At 49.2% G+C, this 25,123-nt stretch overlaps 2 protein-coding genes across 5 annotated transcripts; one reads left to right on the forward strand and one right to left on the reverse strand.

The window, feature by feature from the left end:
• Positions 1 to 460: 460 nt before the first annotated feature.
• LOC100091051 (butyrophilin subfamily 1 member A1-like) lies at positions 461 to 10,675 on the forward strand. 4 transcript variants are annotated; one of them, XM_039910794.1, is made up of 8 exons: positions 461 to 1,025; positions 1,554 to 1,753; positions 4,271 to 4,618; positions 6,563 to 6,844; positions 8,124 to 8,240; positions 8,835 to 8,855; positions 8,957 to 8,983; positions 9,482 to 10,675. In XM_039910794.1, exons 2-8 carry the CDS (start codon positions 1,672 to 1,674, stop codon positions 10,147 to 10,149), a joined length of 1,545 nt encoding a protein of 514 aa, XP_039766728.1. In that variant the 5' UTR covers positions 461 to 1,025; positions 1,554 to 1,671; the 3' UTR covers positions 10,150 to 10,675. The 4 variants fall into 4 exon arrangements, with proteins under 4 accessions (XP_039766728.1, XP_028911083.1, XP_028911085.1 ...); XM_029055250.1 differs by having other exon boundaries at positions 1,592 to 1,753; XM_029055252.2 differs by lacking the exon at positions 6,563 to 6,844 and having other exon boundaries at positions 465 to 1,025; positions 1,592 to 1,753.
• Positions 10,676 to 22,683: 12,008 nt separating this feature from the next.
• LOC114808067 (butyrophilin subfamily 1 member A1-like) lies at positions 22,684 to 25,117 on the reverse strand (the record flags this gene model as incomplete). Its single annotated transcript, XM_029055487.1, has 3 exons — positions 22,684 to 24,436; positions 24,976 to 25,002; positions 25,102 to 25,117. Coding segments are annotated over 3 exons (576 nt in total), but the record flags the coding sequence as incomplete, so codon positions are not given.
• Positions 25,118 to 25,123: the final 6 nt, after the last annotated feature.

Below are 25,123 nucleotides of genomic sequence, written 5' to 3' on the forward strand. Positions count from 1 at the left end.
TACTCTCCTACTTCAACCCTGCCCTCACACTTCGCTCCTCTAATGCTACCTTTCTCACTGTGCCTCAGTCTCATCTATCTCACCACCAATCCCTCGCCCACATCCTACCTCTGGCCTGGAGCACCCTCCCCCCTCAAATCTGACAGTCAATTACTCTCTCCACTTTCAAAGCCTTACTGAAGGCACATCTCCTCCAGAGGCCTCCCCTAACATTCCCCAACTTTTCCTCTTCTCCCACTCTCTGCTGCATTGCCCTGACTTGATCCCTTTTTACTTCCCCACTCCCAGCCTCTCAACACTTATGTACACATCTGTAATTTATTTATTTATATTAATGTCTGTCATCACCACCCCCCACCCGGCCGACCCCAGACTGTAAGCTCACTATGGTAAGGGAATGTGTCTGTTTATTGTTGTACTGTACTCTCTCAAGCACTTAATACAGTGCTCTGCACATAGAAGGTGCTCAATGAATATAATTGAATTGTAAACAGTAGTTAAAACAAAATCTGAATTTCTTTTATCCCTTTACCATCTCCTCCTCACATCCTTCCCTCCTTCCCTCCCTCCAATTCTGGATACTTCGGGGATGGAGATATCAGATTGAAGCAGCCAGAGGGCAGGACATTAGGAAGGTTTGGCGCTAAATTTGGTTTTCCATTTCCCAGAGAATAGAGCCCTGAAGAGTTTGTGGAGTTCTGCCTGGTCAAGGAGACTTCTCCCTGGAGGTCACGGGGCACCAGAGCAGCCTAAGTAACACACAAAGTCAGCTCACAGACTGCAATTCCTGCTCACCAATTTCCCCCTTTTTAAATTGTGTCAGTGAGTGCTGCCCAGTGACTGATGAGACATTCAAATGCTGCCTTTCTATTGGAGGGTAGTGTCCATCTGAGTCAATTCCTGGAACTGATCTTGTGAAAGAAACTTCAGTTCCTTGTGAGGTTAGGCTGGCCACACCAAACAATCGAGTACCTGTCCTGCTTCCGGGGCTGCTGGCTGTGGCAGTCCAGGGAGGAATCAGACTGGTAAGCCTGGGGGGACCCTGTTCTCAGGGGGTTGGAGCTGAATTCTGGGGAAATTCTCTTGGAAACTGGAGGTGGGGGTGGGAAACTCTGAACCCATCAGCAAGGGAGACCCAGGCCATAGCAGGGAGGAAGTAAGAAAAAGACATACTGCATGATGAAATTTGGTCTTGAGTTTTTAAAGACAGATTGGTTTTGTGAGAGCTGGTGACTGGTGAGTGCAAAATGTTTCAGTAGAAGTCAGGATTCTGCAGTAACAATAATAATAATAATAATGGTATTTGTAAAGTGTTTACTATATGCCAAGTTCTGTTCTAAGTGCTGGTGGAGATACAAGGTAATCAGGTTGGCCCAGGTGGGTCTCACAGTCTTAATTCCCAATTTACAGATAAGGTAACTGAGTCACAGAGAAGATAAGTGATCCCCCAAATCGCCCAGCTGACAGATGGTGGATCCTGGATTAGAACCCATGACCTCTGACTCCTAAGTCTGTGCTATTTCCACTAAGCTATGTTATAATGTCTTCTCCAGATGCAATGTGGCTACCTCCCCCTGCCTCTCCCTCATAGGTGAATGTTGCTGATGAGGCTCCAGTTCCTTCTCCAGGGGACAACGAACTAGCTGGCCTCTCAGACTAGCAGTGATAGATATGGCGAATTTCCCAGCATCCCCTCTGCCTGTCTGCCTCAACTCCCTCCTCCTGCTTCTTCAACTGACCATGCTAGGGTCAGGTAAGAGTTTCTTCTCTCCATCCCCTATTTCCTAGGATGGGGACTTTCAGAGAAATAAATCCAATCCCTGGGGCTCTCTAGTCTGAATATTTCAATTCAGATAGCAGGTTCAAAGGCCATGGAAAAGGGCCCATCCCATCTTAGTTCAAGATGCAGTCTTCAAAGCTGGGATAAAGAGTGGCTTTCTCATTTTTTTAAATAGTATTTGTTAAGAGCTTACTATGTGCTGGACACTATTCTAAAGGCTAGACTAGATAGAAGCTAACACATGGGGTTCACAGTCTTAATCCCTATTTATAGATGAAGTAACTGAGGTGCAGTTAAATGAAGTGTTTTACCCAAGGTCACATAGCAGACAAGTAGTGGAGCTCGGATTAGAACCCAGCTCCTTCTTTCATTCATTCAGTCATATTTATTGAGCACTTACTATGTGCAGAGCACTGTACTAAGTTCTTGGAATGTACAATTTGGCAACAGATAGAGACAATCCCTGCCCAATAACGGGCTCACAGTCTAAATTGGGGAGACAGACAGCAAAGCAAAACAGAACAAAACAAAACAAGACAACATCATCAAGATAAAAAGAATCAAGGAGATATACACCTCATTCACAAAATAAATAGGGTAATAAATACTATATACAAATGAGCACAGTGCTGAGGGGAGGGGAAGGGGGAAGAGCAGAGGGTTGGGTGGGGTAGGAGCAGAGGGAAAGTGGGGCTCAGTCTGGGAAGACCTCCTGGAGGAGGAGAGCTCTCAGTAGGGCTTTGAAGAGAAGAGAGTTGGTTTGCCGGATGTGAGGAGGGAGGGCATTCCAGGACAGCTGTAGGATGTGGGCCAGGGGTCGACGGTGGGACAGGTGCAAATGGAGGACAGTGAGGAGGTGAGCGGCAGAGGAGCGGAGTGTATGGAGTGGGCAGTAGAAAGAGAGAAGGGAGGTGAGGTAAGAGGAGGCAAGGTGATGGAGAGCTTTGAAGCCTAGGGAGAGGAGTTTTTGTTTCGGGAAAAGGTTAATAGGCAACCACTGGAGGTTTTTGAGGAGGGGAATGACATGCCCAGAGTGTTTCTGTAGGAAGATGATCAGGAAAGCAGAATGAAGAATAGACTGGAGTGGGGAGAGACAGGAGGAAGGGAGATCAGAGAGGAGGTTGACACAATAATCCAGTCGGGATATTATGAGAGCTTGTACCAGCACGATAGTCATTTGGAGGGAGAGGAAAGGGCAGATCTTGGTGATATTGTGAAGGCAAGACCGGCAGGTGTTGGTGACAGATAGGATGTGTGGGGTGAATGAGAGAGCAGAGTCAAGGATGGCACCAAGTTTGCAGGCGTGTGAGATAGGAAGGATGGTCATGCCAGCCACAGTGACAGGGAGAGAACAGGGTTTGGGAGGGAAGATAAGGAGCTCAGTTTTAGACATGTTGAGTTTTAGGTGGCGGGGAGACATCCAGGTGGAGACATCCTGGAGGCAGGAAGAGATACGAGCCTGGAGGGAGGGGGAGAGAACAGGAGAGGAGATGTAGTTTTGGGTGTCATCTGCACAGAGATGATAGATGAAGCCATGGGAGGTTCACCAAGGGAGTGAGTGTAGATGGAGAATAGAAGAGGGCCAAGAACTGACCCTTGAAGAACCCCTAAAGTTAGGGGGTGGGAGGGCGAGGAGGAGTCCACAAAGGAGACCGAAAATGAACGGCCAGAGAGATAAGAGGAGAACAAGGAGAGGACGAAGTCCATGAAGCCAAAGTGAGATAAAGTGTGGAGGAGAAGGGGATGGTCGACAGTGTCAAAGGCAGCTGAGAGGTCGAGGAGGATTAAGATAGAGTCAGAGCCATTGGATTTGGCAAGAAGGAGGTCAAGGGTGACCTTTGAGAGAGCAGTTTCAGTGGAATGGAGGGGACAGAAGCCAGATTGGAGGGGGTCCAGGAGAGAGTTGGAGTTGAGGATTTCAAGGCAGCGAGTGTAGACAACTTATTCTAGGAGTTTGGAAAGGAAGGGTAGGAGGGAGATAGGATGATAACTGGAAGGGAAAGTGGGGTCGAGAGAGGGTTTTTTTAAGATGGGGGAGACATGGGCATGTTTGAAGGCAGAAGGGAAGAGGCCATTGGAGAGTGAGTGGTTACAGATCGAAGTTAAGGAGGGGAGGAGGGAAGGGGCGATAGTTTTTATAAGGTGAGTGGGAATGGGGTCGGAAGCACAGTGGAGGAGGTGGCACTTGCCAGGAGGGAGGAGATCTCCTCTGAGGATACTGCAGGGAAGGATGGGAAAGTAGGGGAGAGGGTTGGGAGTGGGGGGGATGGAAAAGGGGGAGGGGTGACTTTGGGGAGCTCAGACCTGATAGTGTTAATTTTCGTAATGAAGTAGGTGGCCAGATCGTTGGAGGTGAGGGATAGGAGAGGGGGAGGAACAAGGGGCCTGAGGAGAGATACCTAGGCCTGTGCTCTATCTAGTAGACCATACTGCTTCACATCCCATTAGGGTCTATCACAACTCCCCTCTGATTGTCTCCCTTTGTTCCAGTTCAGTTTGATGTGATTGGATCTACCAAGCCCATCCTGGCCCTGGTTGGGGAAGATGCTGAATTACCCTGTCACCTGGAACCCAAGGTGAATGCTGAGTTCATGGAGGTGAGGTGGTCCCGATCCTCAACCCTTAAAATTGTGCACCTGTACAAGAAAGGAGAGGACCAGTTTGGAGAGCAGATGGAGGAATATCGAGGGAGGACTACGTTGTTGAGAGATGCCATCGCTGTTGGGAGTATAGCACTAAAGATACACAACATCAGCATCTCTGATGGTGGAGAGTACCGCTGCTGTTTTAGAGAATCCTCCTTCTCCGATGATGTTGATCTGATCTTGCAGGTTGCAGGTGAGTGGCTGGTTTGGTCCTGTGGCTCTTTTTCACTGTGACCAATGAAGGCTATTCATTCATTCATTCAATAGTATTTATTGAGTGCTTACTATGTGCAGAGCACTGTACTAAGCGCTTGGGATGAACAAGTCAGCAACAGAGACAGTCCCTGCCGTTTGACGGGCTTACAGTCTAATCGGGGGAGACGGACAGACAAGAACAATGGCAATAAATAGAGTCAAGGGGAAGAACATCTCATAAAAACAATGGCAACTAAATAGAATCAAGGCGATGTACAATTCATTAACAAAATAAATAGGGTAATGGAAATATATACAGTTGAGCGGACGAGTACAGTGCTGTGGGGATGGGAAGGGAGAGGTGGAGGAGCAGAGGGAAAAGGGGAAAAAGAGGGTTTTTAGCTGCGGAGAGGTAAAGGGGGGGTGGCAGAGGGAGTAGAGGGAGAAGAGGAGCTCAGTCTGGGAAGGCCTCTTGGAGGAGGTGAGTTTTAAGTAGGGTTTTGAAGAGGGAAAGAGAATCAGTTTGGCGGAGGTGAGGAGGGAGGGCGTTCCAGGACCGCGGGAGGAAGTGGCCCAGGGGTCGACAGCGGGATAGGCGAGACCGAGGGACGGTGAGGAGGTGGGCGGCAGAGGAGTGGAGTGTGCAGGGTGGGTGGTAGAAAGAGAGAAGGGAGGAGAGGTAGGAAGGGGCAAGGTGATGTAGAGCCTTGAAGCTTAGAGTGAGGAGTTTTTGTTTGGAGCGGAGGTTGATAGGCAACCACTGGAGTTGTTTAAGAAGGGGAGTGACATGCCCAGATGGTTTCTGCAGGAAGATGAGCCGGGCAGCGGAGTGAAAAATAGACTGGAGCGGGGCGAGAGAGGAGGAAGGGAGGTCAGAGAGAAGGCTGACACAGTAGTCTAGCCGGGATATAACGAGAGCCTGTAGCAGTAAGGATATTTCTCTCCCAGTTTCAGGTCCCATTGCAGTCTGTCCTATGTTTGCCCTGAATCCCCTGCAGAGTGTCCAATCCCTCTGCTCAGGGTCAACCCTGCTGTCTCCAATCCACAGCATGGTCCCAGGCAGCAAGGCCCCATGCACTGTTACCTTGGAAACTTATCCTTGGGTCAGTCTCTCCTGGAGTCTGATATGTGGTGAGTTTTCTTTTGATGGGGAGTAAGCTTGGAGCTAAGATAAACTCAGTGGTGGAGCTCTTGCTTTGTTATAATGAATTGATTTGACCCAGGAAATGTGGTTGATTGGTTTATTCTGCAGCCTGGCAGCCCAACCCTGTGACTGGCTTTAGAAGTGTCAGATTCCTCCTGATAATTTCTGAACCCTGCCATGCTAAAAATAATAATAATGGTATTTGTTAAGTGCCTACTATGTGCAGAGCACTGTTCTAAGCGCTGGGGTAGATACAGTATAATCAGGTTGTCCCACGTGAGGCTCACAGTCTTAACCCCCATTTTACATTTTACAGAGAAGCAGCATGGCTTAGTGAAACAAGCTCAGGTTTGGGAGTCAGAGGTCATGGGTTTGAACACCTGCTCTGCCCCTTTTCAGCTGGGTGATTGTGGGCAAGTCACTTAACTTCTCTGTGCCTCAGTTCCCTCATCTGTAAAATGGGGATTAAGACTGTGAGCCTCACGTGGGACAACTTGATTATACTGTACCTACCCCAGGGCTTAGAACAGTACTCTGCACATAGTAAGCGCTTAACAAATACCAACATTATTATTATTATTTACAGATGAGGTAACTGAGACACAGAGAAGTTAAGTGACTTGCCCAAAGTCACATAGCTGACAAGTGGCGGGGCCGGGATTAGAACACACGACCTTTGATTCCCAAACCCGTGCTCTTTCCACTAAGCCATGCTGCTTCTCATGGCTGTCCCCCTTGCCACAAGACCTGCCCTCAGGATGGGTTCTAGAGGACTCAGGCAGATCTCTCCTTCCCCAGCTCTAGGTTCCAACCCCCACATCCACCTGGAGGGATACAAGGATGGAGGGATCCAGTTGGGGTGCTCGTCAGCCGGATGGTACCCTGAGCCCCAGGTGCAGTGGAGAGATGCCATGGGAAAGATGGTCCCATCCTTGTCCAAGTCCCAACCCCACACCCTTAACGACCTGTTTGGTGTGGCATCCTCCATGATTGTCCGAAAAGACTCTGTGGGAACCATAACCTGCTCCATCCGGAACCCCCTCCTCAACCAGGAGAAGGGGGCAGTGATTTCCATAGCAGGTCAGTGTCATTCCCAACCACTTCTCCAGAAAAGGAGATGTCCATTGGGCAAGGACTTGGACAGGACTGAAGATGGACCATTGTCCCCCCCCTTCCAACTGGCACCTCAGACTCTGTCCTGGGTCCCAAGGGATGGATTTCTAGCCCAGTTTGCCCATTGTTTTGTGTGTGTGGGGGGTTTAATGGTGTTTATTAAGCATTTACTATGTTTCGGGCACTGTACAAAGCACTGGGGTAGATTCAATCTAATCAGGTTGGACACAGTCCCTGCCCCACGTGGGGCTCACAGTCTTACTCCCCATTTTACAGATGAGGTAACTGAAGCACAGAGAAGTGAAGTGGCTTGCCAAAGATCACACAGCAAACAAGTGGTGGAGCGAGATTAGAACTCAAGTCCTTTTGACTCCAGGCCCATGTTCTATCCATCAAGCCATGTTGCTTCTCCTACGCATTTCAACTCCTTCTCTCACATGTCTCTCATATGATGATTCTGGGCTCCCTGTATCCCCAATCCCTTTGGGCTCCCAATCCTGGCACCTCCCCAGGAAAGACTGATGTAGGGCTGAAGTCATTGCCTCTGCTGCGGGTACTCCGAATGGATTGGAAGAAGCACTCAGCATGGACATGGGTGGCTCCCAGAAGCACTATCAATCAATCAATCAATCAATCAATCAAATAACTGAATTTACTGAGTGCTTACTGTGGGCAGAGCACTGTGCTAAGCGCTTGGGAGAGTATTTCCCTGCACACAACAAGTTTACAGTCTGGAGGGGGAGACAGACTTTAATATGAATAAATAAATTACTGATATGGACATAAGTGCTGAGGAACTGACAGAGGGGAGAAAAGGGAGAAAATCCAAGTGCAAGGGCCCTGCATAAGGGAGAGGGAGAAGAGGAATCAAGGGCTTAATCAGGGAAGGCCTCATAGAGGAGATGTGTTTTCAATAAGGTTTTGAAGGTGGGGAGAGTGATTGTTGGATATAAAGAGGGAAGGCCTCCCAGGCCAGAAGCAGGAGGTGGGCAAGGGGTCAGTGTCTAGATAGACGAGACTGAAGTACAGTGAATAGGTTGGCATTAGAGGAGTGGGTTGAGTTGCAGTAGGAAATCATGGAGGTACAGTAGGAGGGGGCAAGATGATTGAGTGCTTTAAAAGCCTATGGTATGGAGTTTCTTTCTGTTTAATGCAGAGGTAGATGAGCATCCATTGGGCCCAGGGAAAAAAAAGCTGGATTTGCTCCTATTTTTATTCAGTGTCAATCTCAGGGATTCCATTTCAGCTTCCTTTTTCCCACGGGCCTCTCCTTCCACGGTGGCTTTGTCTGTGATCCTGTTCATGCTGGTACTACTCATCGCTGGAGGCCCTTATCTCCTCAGGAAACTGCAGAGGGAAAAAGGTAAAAGAGGGGCATTTTCCTGTGAACTCCACATTCCTACAGGGGGAGGTGGGCAGGCAGATTGGATGAGGAGTAGAGGGGAAAGAGGCAAGTCAGATCCCAGAGTTTCCAGCAGCCTAGGGAAAATGCCAAGTCATCATTTCTCGCCTTTCCCTCCCAACCACAAATGTCTATTAAGTTTTTCCCTGGGAAGGATTCACATCTGGCTGGGACAATTCTCAAATATGGTCAGATGCTGGAGAACAGGATCAGGGTCCCTGGATCACTAGTTCCGGTCTGAAGCCCACCATTCCCCATCTATGTCCTGCAGTCACTCCCATTCTACTGCCCAGTTTCCCCAGTGCAAACACGATCCCAGCAGAGCGTGGAGATCTGAGCTCTGGGAGATGGTGACTGATACCAAACCAACTGACTCTTCCGTGAAATTCCAGGGATAATGTCACCATTCTGAATCCATGAGTCATTACCTGGACAATGAAGATTCTTTCCAAGAGACCAGGCCCCTGCTCCATGACCCAGAGAGAGACTCCAACCCCGCCCATGCCCAGTTCTCCCTGTCTTAAAGGTGCCTGCCTTATTTCTGTTCCTTTTCAGGGAAAATCCAGGCCAAGCTCAGTAAGTTTTGTGTTTCCTTCATTTTTCCCCATTTACTTTTTGTTAGTGTTTATGTCCTGTCCACCAGCCTGGTGACGTTTCCTCTCTCTGTTCTCTTATAGGCTGGAGGTTGGCCCAGTTACACGCTGGTAAGTGATATTTTCAGTCAGCAAGAAAGTTATTTTTTTTCAGTGGAATTTGTTTAGAATTTATGATGTGCCAGATACTGTACTAAGTGCTGAGGCTTACTTCAGTACAGTACAGAGTTTAAAAAACACTAACTAAGGTTTACATCAGAAAATTCCAACCTCCACTTCCCTGGCCTACCATACCATCAGCCCCATCAGCTAAATTGGAGGGAGGGGCATTCTCCCTGAGGGGAGCTAGCTCCACAGGGTAGGATGCAGTGTGTTCTTGCTCCACCAGCACCAAGAGAGGAGAAAGGAGATTTTCCCCGGGTTCTCCAAGAGAACTCTGAGGATTTGGCCTCATCCAGGACTACACCTTATTGGGGTGCTAAAAGGTCGTGAGTCACCCGCTTTGCATCTTGGGAAATGCAGACTTTCTCTGCTTTTCTGCATTTCCCTTGTTAATTTCCATCACTCCCAGCTCTCAGTCTAACACTGATGCTGGCACTCCCTCTGCAGTGGATGTCACTCTGGATCCCGACACGGCTCATCCCGAACTCATCTTATCTGAGGACCTAAAACGCGTGACACGTGGAGACACCCGACAAACCCTACCTGACAACCCAGAGAGATTTGATGTCTTCCCCTGTGTGCTGGGCCACGAGGGCTTCACCTCGGGGAGGCATTACTGGGAGGTGGAGGTAGGGGTCAGGAAGTCCTGGGGTCTGGGGATCTGTAGGGAAGATGTGGCAAGAAAGTGGTCATCCTCCGAGTCACCTGAGAATGGATTCTGGGCTTTGGAGTTGTATGAAAATGAATACCGGGCTCTCACCTCCCCCCGGACTCCTCTCTCCCTGACTGAGCCCCTTCGTCGAGTCGGGGTTTACCTGGCCTACGAGGCTGGAAATGTCTCATTCTACAGTGGGACTGACGGATGTCTCATCTACACTTTCCCCCATATCACCTTTTCTGGGACACTCCGGCCTTTCTTTCACCTTTGGTTCTATGACCCAACCTCTATTAGCATCTCCTGTGTTCCATGGAGTTTGAGGGAATCCCTGATTCTGCCCCCTCTCAGGAGACCTCAGAAACCCTCTCCAGAGGCAGGACCAGCCTCAGTCACTCAGAAAGGGGATCCCCTCCCTGGAGTTGATGCCCCATTGCTCCCCCCACCAGCCCAGACCTGAGGACCTCCTGCCCCTTAGGGAGCCGCCCACCTCCTGCCCCCTGCAGCCCTCCATCCCCTCCCAGGGCTGCAGCTGCCTGTGTCCCCACTTCCTCTGCTGCTCCCCCTAGGCAGGGCCAGGCTGGGGGTCACTCTCTGCTGATGCTGTTTCCAGGGGAGGGTCCCCACTTGGTGGCCACTGTGATGGTTTTACTTAAACCTCAAATAGATCCTGAGGCCTGGCCCTCCATCCTAGATTGCCCTAGGGCTACAAGGATACCTCATCCATCTGCTGATGGCACCCAGGGAAAGGGGGAACCCCACTGGCTGTCACCTTCAGGCAAATTAATCAACCAATTATTGGCTTTGATTGAGCAACTACGGAGTCCTAGGTTCTATGCCAAGCACTTGGAGGGAGTCCCTCAGTAGCCAGAAACATCTTTTCCTGCCCTCAAGGAGTTTCCAATCTAATGGGGGAGAGGGGCAGACTCTACATGTTTTTCTCCATTTTCCCAATCTGTAAATAAAGGAGGAAGTTTCTGCATAGATTCTTGGATTCATCTTTCCTGCTTACCAGGACCACCAGGGCAGAGAGGGACCAGCATGGTCAGCCCAATTACATGGGACAGTTCCATTCGTATGGATGGAAGAGAAACAATGTTATCCAGTGGATAGAGCACGGTACTGGGAGTCAGAAGGACCTGGGTTGTGATCCCGGCTCCACCACTTGTCTGCTCTGTGACCCTGGGTGGGTGACTTAAATTTCTCTGTGCCTCAGTTGCCTCATCTGTAAAATGGGAATTTTCACTGAGAGCTCCATGTGGGACAAGGACTTAGTCTAACCTTGTACCTCCCCCTGTGCTTAGTAATAATAATGTTGGTATTTGTTAAGTGCTTAGTACAGTGACTGGCACATAGTAAGCTGTTAATATCAGGAGCAGCTGCCCAGAGTGAGTGGCGGGGTGAGAAGAACCCCCCCGCCCCGGGCTGGAAGGGGGTACCAAACCCCATCAGCCAACCATTCTGGTTTGGGGTTCCACTCCGGAGCTATGACGTCCACCCCATGGGACCATCCGGGCACTGCAGCACCCACACAGGACCAATCTGGAGGCTGAGACATGCTCCTCCCATGCAAAACACTGCCTCTGGTGTTATCATGCTCTCTTCTGACCCTTACTCTAGACTCAAGACCAAGGGTTCCCTAGTCACTTCTGGAGATCCCCAATTCCTGCCCAGGGCTTCAGGTCTCATGTGTCCCCCTCACCCCTTTGTTCTAGCCATTCCAGGAGGCTTCTGGGGCCCCTGACAACAGCAGGGAGGAGGAGGAGGTCACAGAGGGTTTTGGGAATGGCTCTGAGTCTGGGCCTCAGGAATGGAGCCAGCTCTCTCCTGGGCAGGAGGGACCTAAGACCACAAAGAATGTCAGGTCACTTACCCATATGTACTGGGCCCTGCTCCACCCTGCAAGAGAACAGAGGGAGAAGATGTCACTAAGCTGGTGGAGGAGACACAAACACCAACATGAAAGAAATGGAAGAAACACAGCACTTATTGAGCTTAATCAGGAGTTTTTCTGAAAAGGGATAGAAATAAGGCGAGACCCTTCAGAACCAGAGAACTGGCCCTGGGGTGGGAGGGGGTGAGATTTCAGGTCAGAGGAGTCTCTTCCTGAGATGTGTAACAGAGGACTGACCCTTGGGAAAGAATTCCCACTGCCCAAAGAAGGATCCGTGGATATGGAATGGTGACCACTGTCCCCAAAATCTCCAGAAAGAGGCAGTTCGTTCGGTATCCACTGGCATCTCCCAGCGCTCAGATCTTCACATTCCACTGCACCTGTGTCCGCACTAGGGAACTGGTCAGCAGAATGGCAGTAGTGAGAAGAAATAGATGGGTAGTGGTGGGTACCAGTCTGAACCAGAGAGATGGGAGCTGGGATCTCTCCTCACTAATGTCTCCCCACTCCCATGAGTGACAGTTGACACAGACACAGGGTCAGTTGGTCCCTTCTCTGAGGGAAAGAGAATGCCAGACTGTGGGTTGTTGGTGGGAGGGTGAGATTGAGGGTTGACTTGTGACCAGCCTGTCTAACTTCCTCTCCCACTTTCCCTGCAGCAATGGGGATGTCTCAGGTATATTCTTGTTCCTTTACTTTTGTCCCTGTCGTATTTCCAAATAAGTGTTTCCAATTACTGCTCCCAATAATGAGCAGATGCAGAAAAGGAAGTGTCACTCCCAGGGCCACCATCAAGGACTAAGCTCTCGGGAAGAGGGGAGCTGTAATAAAATTCCAAATTATCCCTTCAGAGGGAAATATAGGGCAATTCCAGCCCCACAGGAGTTAGAGCCCTGTAGGAGGGGGCATGACCCGGGTCCCCATGTGCTAGCTGTGTCTCTCCTCCAAACCAAGCCCAGAGCCGAGGGTAGTGGCAGTGACTTCTGGACTCCTCTCTCCTCTCTGGGGTGGCTGGGGCTGGGGACCCAGTGGTTTGGGGAACACAGAGAACTCACTGTCTCCATGGGGAAGAGCAAAAGGTGAGTGTTTCCCTGACCAGGCTGGGATGGGGTGAGGGGACAGTGGCACTGGGGAGGAGAAGGAGACTCTCATGATTCTCCAGGGAGAACATTGGGTCCTTGGTTGGAGGATCTGGCTCTCCAATTCTCCATTCTCAGGATTCAAGTGTTTCCTCCAGCACAGGATCCCATGGAACCAGGTAAAGGGTGCGTCTCCTCAGCTCCCACACCCCACATCCACCCTGCCAGTGAAGGAGCAGGGAGAGGGGCAGCAGTGCAGCACCCAGGGTTCTCACCAGGGGAGAGAAGGGTGAGAGGGAGAAGATGACCCTGACTCTGTTCCTACCTTGGCCTGGACCCTAATTCCCTCTAACCTCACTCTAAACCTCCATTTTCTGTTTCTCTAACCCGCGAGCCCATGCAGACCTCTTCTTTCAAAATGTAAGGGCGGGGGTGTGTGTGTGTCTTTATTTATTGAAGGCTTTGTGTGCAGAGCACCCTACTAAGTGCTTGAGACAGTACAACACAGTAGAGTGGTGTGGCCTAGTGGGAAGAACATTGACCTAGGAGGCAAAGGGCCTGGGTTCTAATCCCAGCTCTACCAATTGTCTGCTCTTTGACCTTGGGCAAGTCACTTAACTTCTCTGTGCCTCAGTTAACTCTCCTGTCAAGTGGGGATTAAGACTGTGTTCAACCTGAGGATCTCGTATGTACCCCAGCCCTTTTTACAGTGCCAGGCACATAGTATGAGCTTAAAAAATACCATTTAAAAAAAAGTAGAGTTGGTAGACATGATTCTGGTCCTCAAGTAGCTGGTGAGTCAATTAATGGAATAAATTAAACACTTATTTTGCACAGAACACTGTACTGAGTGCTTGAGAAATTACACTACAAGAGAGTTGGAAAACGTGATCCCTACCTATAAAGAGCTCACAGTCTAGTCAGGGAAACAGACATTAAAATAAATAAAAGAGGGGGGAAATGGCAGAGTACAGGGGGATGGAAATAAGTGCTGTGAGGTCAAGTGTGCAGTGAGTATCTAAGTGCTTCATGGGAACAGGCCCAATTTCATAGATCTTAGCGATGTGAATTTAATAAGTCTTAAAAGATGGGGAAAGTAGTGGTCTGTTGGACATGAATGGGGAGGGACTTTCAAGCAGGAGGGAGGACATGAGCAAAGGAACAATGGCAATAGAGATGAGATTGAGGTATAGGGAATAGGTGGGCATTAGAGGAGTGAAGTGGGTGGGCTGGGTTGTAGTGTGAGACTATTAAAACTAGGTAGAAAAGGAAGAGTTGATTATAAGCCTTAAAGCCCCTTCTGCTCCTCCAACCTTAGACAGTGAGCCCATGTGGGACATTGATCGTGCCTTACCTGCTTATGTTGTATACACCCCAGTCCTTAGTATAGTGCTTGCCACATAGTGACAGTTATTATTATTATAACTATTATTATTATTATATTTCATAAGTGCTTATTTTGAATCAAGTACTGTATTAAGCACTGGGGTAGATAAGATAATCAGGGCTTATGTGGGGCATGCAGCCGAAGTAGGAGGGTGAACAGGAATTGAGTCCCCATTTTGTAGATGAAGGAAATGAGGCAGAGAGAAGCTAAATGACTTGCCTAAGGTCACAGAGCAGACACGTGGTGGAGCTGGGATTAGAACCCAGGTCCTCTGACTCCTAGGCCCAGGTTCTTTCTTTTAGGCCACGCTATTAATTTTATTTTTATTACTATTTTTAGTGCCTCCCAAGCCTTACTGCAACCCACTCCAACCTTACCTCACCCATCCCTCCCTAATCCTCCTTGACCCCATGTGCCCCCTGATCACTTTCCACCTCCATGGAGCATAATCAGATCCAGATGTAGCTTTTTTCTATCATAACGAGGTAGGGCTGAGACCACCAGAACCTGCCACAGCGCTACACAGCCCTAGGTCAGGAGAGACCCCCAACATTAAAAAACACAAATGTCTTTTGGGGAAAAGTCAGTCTAGTAGGTGCAAGAAGGGTACCCTACCCTGAACCTCATCTCAGACCCAAGATACTGGTAATCACAGGAATCCAGTCCAGAAACAGCCCCAGGAAGAGACTGACACATGTAGAGTGTTCCATGGATGGAGAAGGGCTGCCTGTGGCTAAGTAGGGGATTGGGGGCAGCAGGATGGGACCCCGGGCAGAAGTGGACACGGTAGAGTCTTGGAATAGAGGGGGATTCTGGGTAGGAACAGGTCAGTCTACGAGGCTGCCTGAGATTGGGAGAGTAATGTGCCCCACTGGTCACAGTGTAAAACCAAATACTCACCAACCAGCTGCAGCTCCAGAGGGGCTTCTTCTTGAAAGCCATTATCAAAAGAGCACTGATACTGCCCCTGATCAGAGACTCTGACATTGTGTATTCTCACAGCCACATTCCCATAATCCACGGTGTCACTCACCAACTCCATCCTCCCTCGATACTCCTCCATCTGCTCTCCAAACTGGTCCTTTCTCATACAGGTGTACGATGTTAGAGAAAATGGACCAGAACCACCTCACCCACATGTCCTCAGTGCTCATCTTGGGGTCCAGGTAACGGGGTAACTCAGCAACTTCCCCCTCCAGGACCAGGATGGGCTGGACTGGTCCAGACACAGAAAACTGAACTGTAACAGAGGGAGATAGAGAGGAGCTGGGACAGGGGTCTCAGTGGTAGGGAGAGACCTCCGTGTCCCAAGGGGAAGGGCAGAGACTCTGAAGGTCTCCAGGGCATCATAAGAAGCAGCATGGCATTGTGCATAGAGCACAGGCTTGGGAGGCAGAAGGTCATGGGTTCTAATCCTGTCTCCACCACTTGTCTGCTGTGTGACCATGGGCAAATCACTTCACTTCTCTGTGCCTCATTTGACTCATCTGTAAAATTGGTGTGACTGTGTGCACCATGTGGGACAGGGACTGTGTCCATCTTGATTTGCTTGTATCCATCTCAGTGCTTAGTAAGTGCCTGGTTCACAGTAAGCGCTTAACAAATACCATTATTATGACTATGGTTATTATCATTATGATGATCCTGAGCTGAGAGCAGACACACAGTTCCTTCGTCTTTGATCTCTGGAAAGAAACATGCAGACTACGGACATATAGGGTCCTCCGAACCATCCCCATTTTGCAGTAAGGGGAATGGAAATTCCTACCTGAGCCCATTGTGAGAAGGTGGAAAAGAGGAGGAGGATGATGAGGTATCTGGATGTGTAGAATTCTGGGAAAACTACCATCTTCTTCAGTGCTGGGGCCATAGAGAAACAATGGTCATTCAGTCAATACCTGTCACTCACCATCAGAGAGCCAGATAGAGGCTGGGACGTGGGGCACACAGCAGTGGAAGACTCCTGGTCCTGACATTGGTAGGGATCAGTTTTCTGTCACATGTACCATCAATTCTCCCAAACCAAATTTCCAGCTTCAGGAGCCCAGATACCAATCTGCAACATCCCCTGGCCACCCCTAGGCACTCCCAGCCTCTGTCCCTCAGGATGACTCAGGGAGATGATTTGGATCTGCTCTTCACTTTGACACAGGTGGCAGGATCAGGACTCCGGCCCCTTGACTGGTTCCCCTGGACATTCACAGTAGCAGGACACTGACCTTAGAGTTGGTGGTTTGAGATTAGAGGTCAAGGGTCAGCAGGAGCTCCAGGATGGTTCCACTGTCTTTACTTGATGTTTCTAGAATTAAAGTTTAGAATTAATAGCAGAAAATGCTATTAAAAGTGGGTCCAAACTATGGACCAGGGTCTGCAGCGGTCCCACCCCAGGGAACTGGTTTTTATCAGAATGCTACAACTTCACTCTATCTCCACAGCCACTATAGTAATGAAAATAAACCAGTGTGGCCAAGTGGAAATAGTGTGGGCCTGAAAGTCAGAGGCTCTGTGTTCTCATCCACTATCCACCACTTGTCTTGCTGTGTGACTGTGAGCAAGTAACTTAACTTGTCTGTGCCTCAGTTATCTCATCTGTAAAATGGGGATTAAGACTCTGAACCCATGTGGAACATGAACTGGTTACAGCCTGATTTTCTTGCATCTATCCCAACGTTTATTACAGTGCCTGAGGTAGATACAAGATAATCAGGATGGATACAGTCTATGTCCCACATGGGGCCCACAGTCTAAAACCACAACTAAAAAATACAACAGAACAGCAACAAGACAGGACTCTGTCCTGGACTCCCATCCCCCCGTGATGGTGAGGAATAAAAATGATTGGGGAAGGACAATACCCATTCCCTGTAACCTCTCACAGACTCAGATTGGACCTGTATGAACCCCATGGTAGGAACTGTTTCCCCACTTTGAGGATCCTTGAGTCCCTCCCGGGTCCTCGGCAGCCATGATGGACCCCAGCTGGGCAGAGAGCAGGGGAGGAACTGAGGTCCTCACAGGTACAGGGATTTTCCTGGATGTTGGAGGTGGGGACATGGATGGGGTGGGGCAGAGACCACCATCCCTGCTCTGGGAATGATCAAATTGGGGAATCACTCCCCCCTGCTTCTCTGACCTCTTCACTGGCCCTGCTCCCCAGAAAGGTTAGGGGTGGGGTGGGGCATGAAGAGGCAAGAGGAGGAGAGAGAAGAATCAGATCACTCCCCAACTCCATCGGTAGCTAGATCCCTTAGCCCCCTCCCTTCCTGCAATAGGGATGGGTGGGACCTCCTCTCTCCCTCTCTGCCATGGAGGCTGGGGGTGTTAGTGGGTAAGGTTGAAATGAAGGAGGGCCTGGAGTGCAGGGAGCAGGAGTGGGGAGACAAGTCTGATCCTCCAGCTGCTCCTCTGATTCCCAATCCCCCTAACCAATATGGGGAAAGGCGATGACGCAGCTCCAACCTACTTCCCCTCCCCCTCTTTCCTTCCCCAGGCCAATGTGAGGCTGGTGATGGTGGGGGGAGGAGGTGGTACAAGTGGACGGGGAAGAAGGAGCAGGGCCAGCATCTCTAAATCTCCAGAACATGGTGCCATCTGCAGCCTCCACTTCACAAAATTATTGGGAGACCCTAACAATAATAATTGTGCTGTTAATTAAGTGCTTACTTTGTGCCAAGCACTGAAGTAAATATAATAATAATAATAATAATTATTATTATTATTAATTATTATTATTTTGGTATTTGTTAAGCACTAACTACATGCCAAGCACTGTTCTAAGTGCTCGGGTAGATACAAAGTAATCAGGTTGTCCCACATGGGGCTCACAGTCTTAATCCCCATTTTACAGATGAGTTAACTGAGGCACAGAGAAGTTAAGTGACTTGTCCAAGATCACACAGCAGACAAGTGGCAGAGCCAGGTAGATACCACAAGCAAATTGGACACAGTCCCTGTCCCACACAGAACTCAAAATCTAATGGGGAAGGAAAAGTTATCCTCATTTTACAAATGAGTAAACTGATGCTCAAAGAAGTAAAGTGACTTGCCCAAGGAAAACCAGAAGGCAAGTGGTGGAACCAGAATTAGATCCCAGGTCTTCTGATCCTCAGACCTGGGCTCTTTCCTCTAGGCCACACTTTTTCCATGCCCTGCACAAATCCAGACAAGTCTCCCTGGGGGCAAGGAAGGCTGAGATGGAGAGAGTCAGGATCACTAAACCCTGGGCTCTGGAGCCTATCTGCCTGATGCCTTTGTGGGTTCCTTCCTGTTGACACCCCCCTACCCTAGCCAACCCTTCTTCTAGCTGTTCTGAAGATGGGGCAGCCCTCAGGACATCTCCTGTCCCCCCCATATCACCCTTGACATCCCGTGGATACCCCACCACCCTCCAGTTTCCCAGAGAATTTTCCCACATTTCAGATCCTGCCCCGGAGAGTAGGGTTCCCCCAGATTCACCAGGCTGTCTCCTCCCTGGGCCATCACAGCCAGCAGCAGGGCATATTTTCCATTGTTTGATGGCGGCCAGTCTCACTTCACTAGAAACTGAAATTCCAAGACTTAACTCTGTTGGAAACTACCCTCCCATAGAAAGGCAGCATTTGAACGTCTTAGTCACTGACAGAACTCACTGAAGGCAGATAGACAAGAAAGGAAAACTGATGCATGGAAATTGGGACTTGTGAGTTGAGTGTGGGTTTTAATTAGGCTGCTCTGGTGTCCCGGTCACCTCCAGGGAGGTGTCACTTCAGAACTCCACCAACTTTCCAGGGCTCTAGTCTCTGGGAAAAGGACATCCACCTTTTGTGTCAGACACTCTTGTCCTGAACACCATCGTCTTCCATCTTATCTTTTTGTCTATGAAGTACCCAGCACTGGAGGGAGGGAGGGAGAGAGAGATGAGATGTTTAAGGGTTAAGGGATGTTCAGGTTTTGACTTTAGCAATGTTTATAATATATTCTTGTGAGTTTCTCCATCTGAGAACCTGGTTTGGGGCAATATTAATGTATGATTTGCATTGCACTTGCATTTTTAGAGCACTTTCTCATCAGGGATCTCATTAATAGTAACTGTGGTATTTGTAGTATTTATTAAGTTCTTACTATGTGTCAAGCACTGTACCTAGCCCTTGTTTCACTACAAGAATATCAGTCTGGACACAGTCCCTGTTGCTTATGGGGCTCATAGTCTAGAAGGGAGAGAAAACAGAGATTTCATCTCCATTTTACAGATTGGGAAGCAGTGGTGCCTAATGGAAAGAGACTGGGCCTGGGAGGCAGATGATTCCTGGCTCCACCAGTGGCGTGTGACTTTGGGCAAGCCACTTAACTTCTCTGGACTCAGTTTCCTCAACTGTAAAATGAGCATTCCAAACCTGTTCTCCCCCCTACTTAGACCCCTGTGTCTTAGCTGATTAACAGTGCTTGACATAGAGTAAGCACTTATCAAATATCATAATAAAAAAAGATGCAGAAACTGAGGCCCAGAAAACTTAAGGGACTTGCCCAAGGTCTCTTAGCAGAGCTGTAACTGGCAGAGCTAGGATTAGAACCCAGGTCCCCTTGACTTCCAGGACTGTGCTCTTTCCACTGTACCAAACTGCTTCTCATGCTGTTCTTACTATATCCCTATGGGGTAGAAATTGATAGGGATCATTATTCCCATTTAACAGATGAGGAAACTGAGGCACCTAGAGGTAAAATGATTCACCTGAGGACACACAGTGGGCCAGTGACAGAAATGGGACTAGAACAAGACTCTCCTGACTCACAGGACCATGCTCTTTGATCAGAAATGATAAGAGAGGAGCAGGGGCAAGGGTCTCCCTTAGAAGGGGAGCTCTTCTTCTTCTCTTTCCCCCATGGACACCAGACAAGTTTTGAGTGTGTTACCCAGAATCTCAGCAGCCTTCTCCCTCCCCACAGTCCCCTTTTCCCTGGCAGCAGTAGGGCCCCTGGGGTTCTGGTCCAGCAGGAAGAAGATCCAATTAGCTCATGTCCCCATTGGACCTTCCCCCCGATTTTCGAAGCTTATTACTCTTGCGAGTGCATCCGTAGCCTTTCTGTCCACCTCCAGGCTCCCAACCTTATTGTCCATGCTTCATGTAATGCCCTCCAGAGGACGGGGCGATGTGGCTGCTTTCTTCAGTAAGGGTATCCAAAATATAGGAGGTCGGTCAGTCAATCATAGTTATTGAGTGCTTACTGTGTGCAGAGCATTGTACTAAGCACTTAGAGAAGCAGCGTGGCTCAGCGGAAAGAGCCCGGGCTTGGGAGTCAGAGATCATGAGTTCAAATCCCAGCTTTGCCACTTGTCAGCTGTGTGACTTTGGGCAAGTCACTTAACTTCTCTGTGCCTCAGTTACCTCATCTGTAAAATGGGGATTAACTGTGAGCCTCACGTGGGACAACCCGATTACCCTGTATCTCCCCCAGCGCTTAGAACAGTGCTCTGCACATAGTAAGCGCTTAACAAATACCAACATTAGTATTGGCAGAGTAGAATATATCAGTAAACACATTGCCAAGCTTACAGTCTAAAGGGAGAAACAGACATAAATATAAATAAATAAATTACAGTACATTTGTGCTATGGGGATGGGAGGGGGGATACATATAGGAGGCAAGTCAGGGTGATGCAGAGAAGAAGAAAGGAGAGCTTAGTCAGGGAAGACCTCTTGGAGGAAATATGCCTTCATTAAGACTTTGAAGGCGGGGAGAGTAACTGTCTGTCAGATATGAGGAGGGAGAGCATTCCAGGCCAGAGGCAGGATGTGGGTGAGAGGTCAGTGGTGAGATGGATGAGATCAAGGTAGAATGAGAAGGTTAGCATTAGAGGAGTGAAGTGTGTGGGCAGAGTTGTAGTAGGAGAGTAGGTCTGATTATTTTTTCACCTGTTCCCCCAGGATCTCTGTGTGTGGTCCCTGCTACTGAGAAAACGCGGAAAAGGGCAAGAACAGTGACAGGTAGATGAAGAAAGGGTAAATACAGAAAGCCTAAATGTGAAGAGAAGACAAGAACAGTGATGAGCAGCAGTTAGAGTGCAAAGACGTTGAGCCATTTTCAGGCAGAGTTAGAGGAGAAAGGGGAACTAGCACTAGGACTGGATGAATGGCAGCACTGGTCAGAGATGGGCAGAAAGGGGGACCGAAGAGCAGCGGGGAAAGGAGAGGGGGAGGGAGGGTGGAAAGAGGGACCTCCAGTCCAAGAGTCTTGATCTTTTCTGTGAAGTCACGGATAATAATAATGATGATATTTGTTAAGCGCTTACTATGTGCCAAGCAATGTTCTAAGCACTGGAAGAGAGGTACAAGGTAATCAGGTTGTTCCATGTAGGGTTTACAGTCTTCATCCCCATTTTACAGGTGAGGTAACTGAGGCACAGAGAATTTAAGTGACTTGCCCAAAGTCACACAGCAGACAAGTGATGGAGTCAGGATTAGAACTCATGATCTCTGACTCCCGAGTCTGGGATCTTTCAGCTGAGCCCCGCTGCCTCTTTATCATCACCATCAGCCAACCATCTGGGGTGGAGAGAGATGGTTGGGAGCCCCAGATGGGAAGGGGATTGTGTCAAACACAGTTGGATTAGATTTGCCTCAGCACTCAGACCAGTGATTTTTTAGTTTTGTTTTCAAAGGGTATTTGTTAAGCACTTACTAAGAAGCAGCGTGGCTCAGTGGAAAAAGCCCGAGCTTGGGAGTTAGAGGTCATGGGTTCAAATCCCAGCTCTGCCACTTGTCAGCTGTGGGACTTCGGGCAAGTCGCTTAACTTCTCTGTGCCTCAGTTCCCTCATCTGTAAAATGGGGATGAAGACTGTGAGCCTCATGTGGACAACCTCATTACCTTGTATTTACCCCAACTTAGAACAGTGCTCTGCACATAGTAAGTGCTTAGCAAATACCAACAGGTACTGAACTAAGTCCTGGGATAGATACAAGATAATCAGGTTAGACAAAGTCCATGTTTCACATGGGGCTTTCAGTCTTAATCCCCATTTTACAAAAGAGATAACCAAACCACAGAGAAGATGTGACTTGGTCACAAAAAAAACCAGTGGCAGAGCTGAGATTAGAACCCAGATTCTATGACTTTTGGGCCCTTGCATCAGTAGACCACACTGCTTCTCTACACTGACACAAAATAAGGCTGGTTTTTCCTTACAAAATTCTCTACATTCACTCCTTCCTTGCCACCCATTCAAGCACCAGGCTGGGCCATATTCTTTTCACCTCTCAGTTGCATTACTGCAACTCGCTAGTCTCCCTACCCCCAGCCTCTTCCCCATTTAGGTTTTTCTACTTTCTGCTTTGGGGATTGCGTTCTAAAAATGAATGATTGCATGATTAAAGATCAGGGTACTCCAGTGTGTACCTATTTCTACAAAAAAAATAAATATTTCAACACATTTGAATTTAGATTATCCCCCAAATGTCTCCTTCTTACCTCTCCAATGTCCTCACTCCCACTCCAACTCTTCACTCCACTCAAGGCAACCTTTTTACTGCTTCCTCTCACCTATCACATATCCAAAACATTGAGCCCATCTTCACAGCCCCCTTGAAAATATTCCTCCTCCAGGACCCATTTTCTGACCAATCCCCACCTCTCCAGTCATGTCACTCCAACAGACACAATTAGCATACGTAAGTAATTGGTTGGTTTATTTCATCTGCTGATCTTGTTCATACAATTTCTGCCTACTGCTCTCCCTCATGGGACTGTCAACTTCTTGAGGGCAGGCATGATGAATGCTCCCAACACTTCCTACAGTGCTCTGTGCACATTCTGTGCTCATATGAGTGTGCTGCACACAAGTAGGTCTTCAGGGATGGGGTCTCCCATCAGAAATGACAGATGAGCCTCAGTTCTGAGAATACAGGGTGAAAATGTGCACAGATGAGTCGATTCTAGTGCTGATGGTTTTTGCAAAACCATTCATACTCTCTTGTCCTGCTCATGAGGTCCCCACTGGGCACCGAGAACACCAAGACAGTCATCATTCAGGGTGCAGAACTTGCTAAAGTGTAAGTCTGGCCTGTGCCCACGATAACCAGCTCCAGGTTGAGATGCAAATAGAACCCAGTTCCATGGGGATTTTGGAATAGTGGACCAAAAGAAGGATCCAAGCTGTTCCACAGCCATGAGAAGAGTTGGAAGAAGTGGGAGTCTCTGGTAATTGGGGCCACTCATTCCTTTATTCAATTGTATTTATTGAGTGCTTACTGTGTGCAGAGTACTGTAATAACCACCTGGGAGAGTACAATATAACAACATATAGACACATTCTATGCCTATAAAGAGCTCACCAAGAAGGCGCGCTGCCCCTCTGCCCTCCGAGTCCAGGGTCCAGTGGAGGTGAGCTTCCCCTCTGTCCACTGAATTTAGGGTGCTGTGGATGTGAGCTGACCCTCTACCCTCTGAGTTCATGTTCCAGAGGAGGTGGAGGCAGTAGGAGGGGCAGTGGCACTTGAGAAACCTCCAGTGATGGACCAGAGCTGCAGCAGCCACTATAATGTCCCCCAGTCCCACCCCCAGCGGGGACCCTTCCCCAGAGCAGCAGCAGCAGACACAGACCTCCAGCCTGGGCCTGCTCCAGGGGAACAGCAGAGAAGCCAGGGACACAGGCAACTGCAGCCATGGGAGGGGACAGAGAGCTGCAGGGCACAGAGGGCAGGGGCTGGGCGGCTCCCTAAGGGGTAGGAGGGACCTTGGGGCTGGGCTGGGTGAGAAGCACTGGGGCATCGGCACCAGAGATGGGATCCCCATCCCTAGGGGCTGCAGTCCTAAGTACCTTTAGGAAGGTAACTTGGGTCTCCTGAAATGGGGCAGGACCAGAGGCAAGGACAAGGTTTCCCTAAGCCTTACCAGGCACAGAGCAAATAGTTAGGGGGATCGGGTCAGTGGACGAAAGCCAGAAGAAAGGCCGGAGGGTTCCAGAGAAGGTGACACGGGGGAAAGTGTAGATGTGGGATCCATCAGTCCCACTGTAGAATGAGATGACTCCAGCCTCATAGCCTAGGTAAACTGCCACCCGATGTGGTGGTTTGGTCAGGGAGAGACGGGTCCAGGGAGAAGTACGGGCCCAGTATCCGTCTTCATTTTTCTCCACAGTCCAGAATCCCTCCTCAGGTAACACGAAGATCCACCCTTTTCTCTTCACGTTTTCCCTACAAACGCCCAAATGCCAACCCATCTTGTCTCCCACCTTCACCTCCCAGCAATGTCTCCCCGAGGTGAAGTTCTCTTGGCCCAGCACACAGGCACAACGATTAAATCTCTCAGGGTTATTTGGCAGTTCCTTTTCTTCATCTCCCACTTCCACCTGTTTCAAATTCTCGGATAGGATGAGATAAGGATAAGCTGTTTTCGGATCCAGAGTGATGTCCACTGCAGAGAGAGTCCCACAGTCAGTGATCAGTGCTGGAGGGCCCAGGGTTGAGGGGCCCTCATAAGGTAGGATGGAGCCCGGGACCAACCCCGGATCCTATCCACTGATCCAAACAGTTCTGTGTGCGGGGCCACTCTGGAGTTGTTGCACCCACCCTGTGGGACACCACCCCCTCCCACCACCAGGCACTGCCACACTCACATAGAACCTGTCTGGAGGCTGAGACATGACCCTCCCCAACAAAACAAGGAACATGATGTCATCAAACTGCACTCTGCCTTTCCCCCAGGGCTCAGTACCCAGGATTCCCCAGTCTCTACTAGAGATCCCCAATTGCTGCTTGGGGCTTTAGCTCCTGTGTATCCCTCAACTCTGATTCAACCATTCCACTAGGCTTCTGGGGCCACTGAGAGCAGCAGGGAGGAGGAGAGGGTTCCGGGAAGAGTCTGGCGTCTGGCTCTCAGGAAGGAGCCCTGAAGGTCCATGACCCCTGGGATGGAAGGAAGGAGAGACCACAGAGAATGTCAGGGTCACTTACCCTTGTGTAACTGGGCCTGGCTCCAGCCTGCAAGAGAACAGAGAAAGGAGGCATCACTGGAGTGGTGGAGTGAACCCAAAATCCAAAATGAGGTAAATGACATAAATAGAGAATCACTGAACTTACTGAGCTCAATCAGGAGTTACTC

This window comes from Ornithorhynchus anatinus, chromosome X5 (assembly GCF_004115215.2).
Source record: "Ornithorhynchus anatinus isolate Pmale09 chromosome X5, mOrnAna1.pri.v4, whole genome shotgun sequence".
Taxonomy (NCBI): domain Eukaryota; kingdom Metazoa; phylum Chordata; class Mammalia; order Monotremata; family Ornithorhynchidae; genus Ornithorhynchus; species Ornithorhynchus anatinus.